This window comes from Vipera berus, assembly GCF_964194415.1.
Source record: "Vipera berus genome assembly, chromosome: 2".
In the NCBI taxonomy this organism is placed as follows: Eukaryota; Metazoa; Chordata; class Lepidosauria; order Squamata; family Viperidae; genus Vipera; species Vipera berus.
The window spans coordinates 245,123,211-245,132,897 of record NC_138203.1 but is presented as its reverse complement, the minus strand read 5'-3'; the positions used below and the strand labels follow the sequence as shown (position 1 = coordinate 245,132,897).

Genomic DNA, 9,687 nt, shown 5'->3' with positions numbered 1-9,687 from the left:
CCTCCTCATTCTCAGGTCGTTCCTCATGAGCCATAGGGACTGCACCGGCTTCATCTCCTCCTCCTCCTTGGACCCGGACTCCGATGGGGCCATGACAGTGACATTATAGCTTTGAACAGTCACTAAGCGAATGGCTGTAAGTCAAGGACTCCCTATATGCTCCTCTATGGTTGTATGTAACTCATGTGAATTTATATTGGTGACAAACTGTCCTTAAACTTCAACCACCATGACAAATGCTGTTGCTGAACAGGTTAATATTAATAACTTCCTTTTCTCTCCTTCTAGAGCCAGCAAGCCCCAGATGTCTGACAAGATGTCAAGTTTTTTGCACATTGGAGACATTTGTTCTTTGTATGCAGAGGGTTCAACAAATGGATTTATCAGCACTTTGGGGTAAGAGGAGCCACTTTCTTACACTGTACAGAATATATTTATTGAGCTGTCATTTGAAAAATATGGGACTAGTCATCTAATAGTGTAGGCCAGTGGTTCTCAATCTGTGGTCTGCGAACCCTTGTGGTCCACGATGTCACAGGGGATCCACGAAGGCTTGAAGAAATGTTATGATTTAAATCTTGAGTTAAGTCTTGGGGGTCTGTGGCCATGGTCTGTGGCCATAGAAGGTATTTAAATAGTGAAGAAAAGGTTGAGAACCACTGGTGTATCCCATCATCCAGAGTTTAACAGTACTGGGTATCTCTTTTTTCCCCCTACAGCCCTAAATCATGGGTTAAGAAGTTTCCCAGGTGAGTGAATACATTTCAGCCAAATCTAACTATTTTTCTTTAAAAAAACAACCCCTCCCTCTTACTTTCCTTAATTTTTGATCCTCTGAGGATCCTCTGAGGATGTCGCTTTATATTCAGGGTGAAGAATTGGGAAAGAAGGATGTTTAGAAGGGGTTCTGAAAGTAATGAAGATGGTGCACAGTGGGGGTTTTGTTGATACTTTATCAACCTGAGACAAATTTTGTAGACTTGATAGTAATTATGAGCAATCTTTTTTTCAGTAAACTTGGAACTGTGTAAATGGGAGGCATTTATTTATTTACATCACCCGACTCCCAGTGATTGTGGGCAGTTTATAGATGACAGCACTCAGGACAATAAAATAATATAGTGATAGAAATCAAAGAATGAAAGATGGCAACAAGCAAACCCAACATTTCCAATATGGGATCTTTAGTCACCCTCACCAAGAGCCTGAATGAAGATCCAGATCTTCAAGGCTATGCAAAAACACCAGCAGGATGGGCACCACCTGGATCGGTGGGAGAGGGCAGGTGCTGTTACATGTCCCAATAGATGGCATTGGTTAATTGAAGGAACCCTGGCCATGCCAACTTTCCAGGATCAAATTATCTGGGCAGATACTATGGGAGGTAGGCAGTTCTTCGAGTACCCAGACCCTATGCCATTCATTTATACTAAATAGGCAGTCCTTGATTTACGACCACAATTGAGCCCAAAATCTCTGTTGCTAAGTGAAACATTTGTTAAGCCCCATTTTACGATCTTTCTTGCCAGAGTTGTTAAGGGAATCATCGCAGTTGTTAAGTCAGTAACATGGTTGTTAAGTGAATCTGGCTTCCCATAGACTTTACTTACGCCTACTCTTAGGAGTTTGGTAGTGAGTTTGTGTTGAAATTATTTGGTGAATTGTGCAAAAGCTATGGCTTATTTTAATTTACTGAGTAAGACAGAATGGCCTGGATTTTAGGTTGAATCAAAACTGTAATAACTGTGCTTAATTAGACTATATCAAAATTAAACAAACCACATTGTGGCTTAGTGTGATATTTGAACTCAGTATTGGCTGTGTGTGGATTTTGTATTATGAACAGATGATGAACACATACAAACAGGGAGCCTTGGCTCATATACTGTATCACCTCTCTTCTTCAACTCCATTTTTAGCCTGCATTGCCCATACCTTGCAAATATTCCTTGAACCTGCCAAACTTCAAATAATTTGTTTTTTGCTTGCAATGAACCAGTCTCAACCTGTAGGTTATGAAACTGGCTTGTTTAAACAAGTCATATGGCTGTTAACATGAAATGAAGTACACTTCTGTCAAAATGTATATTTTCCTGATAACTATGATAGGAGTGGTAGGATAAACACTGATACGAATGCTTACTATAAGTTATTTTCATGCCGCATCTAGACATGATTTAGACATCTAGACATCTAGTTATTTGGTTTCATGCTGCATCTAGACATGCAGACTAGATTCTGAGACTGCTGGGTTTCCCTAAAAGCTTAAAACTTCATAGTAAGGGAAGCCAGGAAAGGGGAGAGAAAGATATGGTTTTTAAATATGACAGAATATGTATATATAAACAGACTTTGTTTAAGTGGTACTTTTGAGAAGTGATTTATATAGTGTACATATAGTTTATACTATATTAGCTACTAACTTTCCTTTAATATAGGAAGCATTCTTTGCTTCCTTATAGAAGACAATAAATAATATAAAATGTTAATTTTGATAAGGAACTGGCAGTGTTTTCCTGAAAATAATTAGACAATAAAAAGGGATCAGAGAAGCAACAAATCTTATACAAAAAAATTTTTTTTTACAGATGGCCTCAAACTAACTCTATTGCATGCTAATTACAAAAAGAAGAACAGCATTGTTTTTCTTATACTTCTATGTTGCTTTTCTGGCAATGATTTCATTGGATGATTTAAATATTAAACTAAGAAATAAGTTACACAGAGTAATACATTTTTTCCTAACCTTTTCAGAAGCAAATAGCATTTAGTTTCTAGATCTATATTTCTTCAGCAGAACAAAATGTCAACTGTAACAAGATACAATGTATATTACCCAGGACCTTAAAAACACACACACAACAGTAACAGCAACAATTCTTGGTTAAATTCAATAGACGTTGCCAGGTGGACAAATTTCACAGACCTACTAAATTGCCACATTTTAGAGAACCTTCAAGCAATAAGAAATGTAGTACATAGAATATAAATTTCCAAAATGGAAGTATTGTTGTGACAAAATTCTCTAGATGAAGCATTATGGAGAAAAGGCTGAGTTTCTTTGGACATAGGAAGAGCCTGATTTTTTTTTTAGCTCGGAGCATATGTATCCAGGATTGGAAACTGAGACTCTAATATCCCATACAGCTCAAAACCAGTTTTGATTCACAATTGAATAAGAAAGCTTTAATGAAAATGCTAGTTGTTGATGACTACAGTGTTCTGTGCTTTAGCGATGGTAGCGCCTACCTTGGCCGAACTTAGAAGAGAAGAATATTATTGTTACTATGAGAATGGGAGTATTCCAGGAATGTTAGCCAGACTGGGAAAGTGAAAGGAACATTTTAGAAGAAGGCAATGGCAAATCACTTCTGCATTATTGCCAAAAAAAATCTATATAGATGTATCTATGTAATCACCTGGAATTGGGCTTGACTCAAAGGAGTTATTTGTTTACAGTATTTTTAAGTACCCTTTACAAAAGAGTGGACAATGCCAACATACCATATTCCATTTATTTATTTATTTATTTTATTTAATTAGATTTCTATACCGCCCTATTCCCGAAGGACTCAGGGCGGTTTACAGGGCAGCATAAAATACAATATAAAAGATAATATAAAATTAAAATAAATTAAATTAATTAAGCCCAACAATTAAAACAATATTTAAAAAGCTAAAACCCCTTCAGTCCAGGCCTGATAAATCAAAAAGCCAGGATTTCAGGTCCCGGCAAAATGAACGCAGATCGGGGGCAGTCCGGAGTTCCACAGGTAAATCATTCCAAAGGGCAGGCGCGCCCACAGAGAATGCCCTCCCTCTGGGGATCACCCGCCAGCACTCCCTAACCGGCGGCACCCTAAGGAGGGCCTCTCTATGGGAGCGCACAGGACGATGGGAAGTTGATGCTGGCAGCAGGTGCTCCCTAAGATAATCCGGACCCATGCCATGTAGGGCTTTATAGGTCATCACCAGCACATTTATTAAACATACTTAAATTATTGAATTATACTTCTCTGTAGGCGACTCTACTGTTATTGTAAAGAAGAAATGAAGCACTTGAGAACTGAAAATGAATAGATGAAGAAAGTTATAGGGAACTGAAAACCTTCTATTGAGAAAGCAGGAAGGAAATCGTTATAGACGTTACATCTGCTTTATCTGCAGCTAGAAGTAGTTATGAGATAAATAGAGAAGTTAAATAAAATTGTGAATGCCTTCCCAAGATCTTCAAGTATTAAATACATGGGCCATTGTGATCACATAGATATTAATAACTGCCTCCTTTGTGTGAGCAGAACCGATTTGGTATTAATTCTTGGGTAGTTTTATTAAGCTTCAATTCATTTCAAATTTTACTTGATGCTTTTGCTGGAAAAAGCTGCTGTGTTGAACTGTAAGCTACTGCTTAGCCTGTGTATGAATATTTCCCAATTCTTAGGCAATACCCAGTATCTGATAGTTGGTGCTCAGAAAGAGTTTTAAGCATGTGAGAAAAGATAACTAGAATAATGATCAAATGGCTAGGATGACATGCAGTCTTAGACTAACTAATGTTATATTAGTAGTCCTGAATCCTCAGTATTTTTTTAAAAAATACCAGAATAGTATTTAATATGAACAATCCTCCCAAATATTGTTGTAGTTGTTGTTAGTTGTGAAGTCGTGTCCGACCCATCACGATCCCATGGACAACATTCCTCCAGGCCTTCCTGTCCTCTACCATCATCTTCCCAAATATTAAAAAACCTCAATGTGATATATACTTATTCCTATATTACATTAAAGTTAGAAACCTGCAAGAGATTACATGTTAGAACTCATGAACAAAGAAAATGGACTAAGTTTAATGTGTTTTTATATCCAAGTAATAAACCTAGTTGCCATTAATACTATATACCCAATTTTGATTTTCTTTCTATAGTCCCAGAATAATAATTCTTTGCCTATGATCTTATTTCTGATGAAGGTGAATCTACCCCTCCTTTAGAATTAACAATCTGTTTGCTATAATTTCAGAAAACTGTAAGATAAACTTTGACTTCATATTTCTGTTCTCTCTTTTTCTATATGCATTCTTTGGGGGACAGAGTGGTGTGTTACAAGGAATCAGGGTTTTCTTTAATAAGGTATATAAGTGAGATGATACATCAGTTAACATTCTCTCTTCTGTATAACTGGAATCTGGCATTAGATGGCATCTGGTGTCTTCATTGTGTCACTTCCAATGACACAGTGTCATTCCAGGTGCCAATCATGTTCTATTTCACTGTATAAGACCAGTACTGCTGAGCCGAGGTCAGAGATTTACTTCTTTCTGGGCTTTAGATCACAAAACTATGTTGTAAACTTTCAAAATTTTGAAAGCCATATGATTCCACCAAGAAAACTACCCACTGAGGTTTGGGGTCTTCTTTGTTTTGCTTGCTACAAACGATCTAGCAAGTAGCTAAATCAGTGGAGGTTTGGGACTTGCTTCATCATAGGATAAGGTTGTCAAAAACTGAATTGAAATGAAGTAAATTGGCTGTGCAAACTTGCAAAAGAAAGATCAATTTGAAATCCAGCTGAAGACTATATATAAAAAAATAAATTATCCCAGTGTATTCCTGTAAAAGAGCCAACTGGGCAATGACTTGGAATGTAAACTTTTTTATTTTAAGTCCCTAGTTCAGGGGTCTTCAAACATCGCCCTTTTATGACTTGTGAACTTGTGGACTTCAACTCCCAGAATTCCTCAGCCAGCCCCTGCCCTAGTTCTGCCTCCTAATCATACCTGATTGCCTCTCTGCTCCAGCTCCCACCAGAGCCAGCAGAGATGGCATGATCCAAGTCCTACCTTTAGACAATGATATAGACATTGTGCCTTCTCTATATCTCCGTGCCTGTCCTGGAGATCCAATGGGTTCTGACCCTTTTGGTCTTTTCCAAGTCATTAAAGATCTGGATATTCTAACAAGCATTTGGGCCAAAAGCTTGAGTAAAACCAGCTGCCTGCTTTTAAGTTACTTCAATGAGTAAATGAGGATTTTTGGATAAGGGTTATGAATTGTATTTTTATCTATTTTTTCGGAGTTTTTTTGGTAGCTGTCTAGAGTTACTGTGGTGTGATGGCAGCTCAACAATTATTTAAATAAATAAATGTAGTTCAAAGTGGAACTGCCATTAATGAGTCAGAAGGAATGCCTGGGAGCCAAAACAGAGAGGTCTCTTGTAGCTTGTAAACTAAATTCTTCATCTCGGCAAAGATCAGCCTCATGATCTACTGGAAGTTTCCATATTTATACAATGACACCCACTAAATGTTAGAGATAGCCAAGGCCATGCTAAATTTCACTTAAAAGCATGGAGGCAACCATAAACCTACTGCCAAACTGTCTCCAGCCTGCAGTATATAAGGTTTATTTTTCTATTTTCAGAATTAAATTACAAAAACAGTGAAATGTATGTACACACACTTCTCTCGCTGGATCTTCTGCTTTTGACTTGGCCCAAATTACTTCCAGAAGCAAAGTTTATTTCTAGTCTTATATTATGTGCACCTATACTGATGCTTATTTAGAGGAAGTAGGTTGCTCTGAGATAAGACTGTATCTGGTTTCCTAGGAGTTAACAAACATGAATATCAGTCAACACATGTCATTTCTTGTGTATATCTATACAGCCAATGGGTTGCCTTGTCAACAGCCTTTTTGATGTAGAAGTTAGTCGTACGGAAGCTTTTATAATGGCTTAATGACAAATGATGATGTTTTTTTACAAGTTCTATATTTGGAAGCTTTATAAATATATAAACATATGAATACACACACACACACACACACACACACACACACACACATATATATATGAGGGATGCGGTGGCTCAGTGGGTTAGGAAGCTGAGCTTGTTGATCAGAAGGTCGGCAGTTTGGCGGGTCAAATCCCCAGTGCCGCATAACAGAGTGAGCGCCTGTTGCTCGTCCCAGCTTCTGCCAACCTAGCAGTTTGAAAGCACGTAAAAATGCAAGTAGAAAAATAAGGACCACTACAGTGGGAAGGTAACAGTGTTCCTTGCGCCTTTGGCGTCTAGTCATGCCTGCCACATGACCACGGAGATGTCCTCGGACAAGTGCTGGCTCTTCGGCTTTGAAACGGAGATGAGCACCGGCCCCTAGAGTCGGAAACGACTAGCACGCATGTGCGGGGGAACATTTACCTTATATATATATAAGGTAAATATATATATAAGGTATATATATATATATATATATATAAGGTAAATATATACATATACATATATGTATATGTATATGTATATGTATATGTATATGTATATGTATATGTATATGTAAAAATTTTTGGCTTCTAACAAAGAATAAAGGGAGACTAAGCAAGTGTATTCTGAATGCTTAACAAACATTTAATATATACATATACATATACATACATACATACATACATACATACATACATACATACATACATACATATATATATATATATATATATATATATATATATATATATATATATATATATATATATATATATATAAATTTGTATGTACTTTGAAGGAAAAGCTGTTTAGCATAATAATATGTTAAAAAAGAGGGCATTTAAGCCAATACCTTCTATAGTCACTTGCATAAATGTTTCTGGTTATAACTGGTCATTTTGCTATCAGTAATTTACGGTATGTAACACTTTCTAGTACAGCACTTACCCTGACTCAGTTTGTTTCTACATGATGATGATAGTTTAGCATGGTTTATGGTTTTTGATGAGATGATGATGAGTTGGAAGGGACCTTGAAGTCCAACCCTCTGCAGGAAACCCTGTACCATTTCAGAAAAATGGTTGTCCAATCTCCTCTTAAAAACTTCCAGTGTTGGAGTACCCACAATGTCTGGATTAATTGTTCTAACTGTCAGGAAATTTCTCCTTAGTTCTAGATTGCTTCTCTCTTTGTTTCCATCTCTTGCTTCTTGTCCTGCCCTCAGATGCTTTGGCAAATTGCTTGACTCCCTCTTCTTTGTGGCAACCCTGGAGATATTGGAACACTGCTATGATGTCACCCCTCACCCTTCCTTTCATTAAACATGTAATTATGCAAACTACCTTCTGCCTGTAGACTTGTGCCACTCATAGGTGATCATTGCTGGCTTCCACAGGGTTCCCATGGTATTCTTGCTACCCAAAGACAGACAGATAAAGCCCATGATTATGATTTCAAGGGAATTGTAGGTTGATGTAGTATCTGTTACCACAAATGCAGAACTATTTATTTACACAGATGGCCCCCATGTGCTCGCTGTGTGCGAGGGCTGATGGTGTCAGGCAGCAGCCATTCCAGCCCCTGCCTCACCTTGCCTTCCCCACCCAGTCTGCTGTGACCACCGCAGCCACGCCCACCCAATTGGCCACACCCACCCGGCACCCAACAATACGTAAGTGGGTTTTGGGTTGCAATTTGGGCACTCGGTTTCTAAAAGGTTCGCCATCACTGGTATAGGTTCTCCTGCTTGAGCAGGCGGCTGGACTAGAAGATCTCCAAGGTCCCTTCCAGCTCTATTCTATTCTATTTTTGAGGAACACAAATGAAAATAAGAGTGATAGAATGCAGTGTCCGGGAAAAGCCAGAGAGTTCAGCTGCTTTTCTAACTTAATCTTGGATGACTTATTTTTCTTTCCTTCTTCAAAGAGATCTTAAATTGGTGTCTGAAAAATACTAGTTTGGTAATTGAAATGTTAATTCTGTTTTCCATTTTTGCTCATTGCAGACTTGTTGATGACCGATGTGTTGTACAACCAGAAACAGGTGATCTTAACAGTCCTCCTAAAAAATTCAGAGGTAAGACATTCAATTGTATCTACCTTTAAGCATTGAAATGGCATTTCTCTGCAGGCAGATAAAGAAAATTAATGTTTTTACTGTATTTTATGTTATGGAAGGTAAAGATGTTTTGTCACTTTTCATGGAGTTTTTAAGGCCTTTTTTTAATCACATGTACTGAAGTTTTTCCCATTACAGGAAGCATTGTACATTCGTTCCCCTTTTTATTTCTATGCTTATCTATGCTGACAGCTATCCTAATGGCATTTCCTCACCACCAAATCAAAGTGGTGTCCATCATCCTTGAGTCATTCATGTACTGAAAAGTCTATTAAACAATTCAATTTTCTTCTTAAAAGCCTCTACAGATGGAGCATCCACTGTTGTATATATCTTATTATCGGAAAGTGTTCCCTTATATTTAAATGCTATATTTAAATATACCTTATATTTAAATAGGTAGCAACCTATATCCATTATTTCTGGTTTTAGTTTATGTAGCAATGGAAAATAGTTTCTGTCTTCTCCATGGCACCCTGCAATGTTCTTGAATGCTGACATAATGTCTCTTCTTAATCTATAAAGTTAATACATACATACATACATACATACATACATACATACATACATACATCTTCTTTCCTTCCGACTGTCCTTATAGAGTAGGCCCTCAGATCCCTGTAATGTCATCATTGACATCTTCTGAATCTGTTCTAATTTATCACTTTTTCTGGAAATGTGGTGCCCAGAGTGATACTTCAGCACATGATCACCACACCAGAACAGGAATTCATCTGACTTAGGTTTAGCTTCAGTTTCCTTTCTGACATTTATTTTTTTACACCATTCTGCCACAATTCAAACTGGATAAA

The 9,687-nt window shown here is 37.5% G+C and overlaps 1 protein-coding gene across 1 annotated transcript in view; it reads left to right on the top strand.

Moving 5' to 3' along the window:
* The first annotated feature begins 298 nt into the window (after positions 1-298).
* The window catches only part of ITPR1 (inositol 1,4,5-trisphosphate receptor type 1), a 201,613-nt gene continuing 192,224 nt past the window's right edge, over positions 299-9,687 (top strand). Inside the window, exons 1-2 of the mRNA XM_081318646.1 lie at positions 299-396; positions 8,763-8,833. Coding sequence (XP_081174772.1) covers positions 305-396; positions 8,763-8,833 — 163 coding nt within the window. The 5' untranslated portion in view covers positions 299-304. The remainder of the gene's footprint in view (positions 397-8,762; positions 8,834-9,687) is intronic.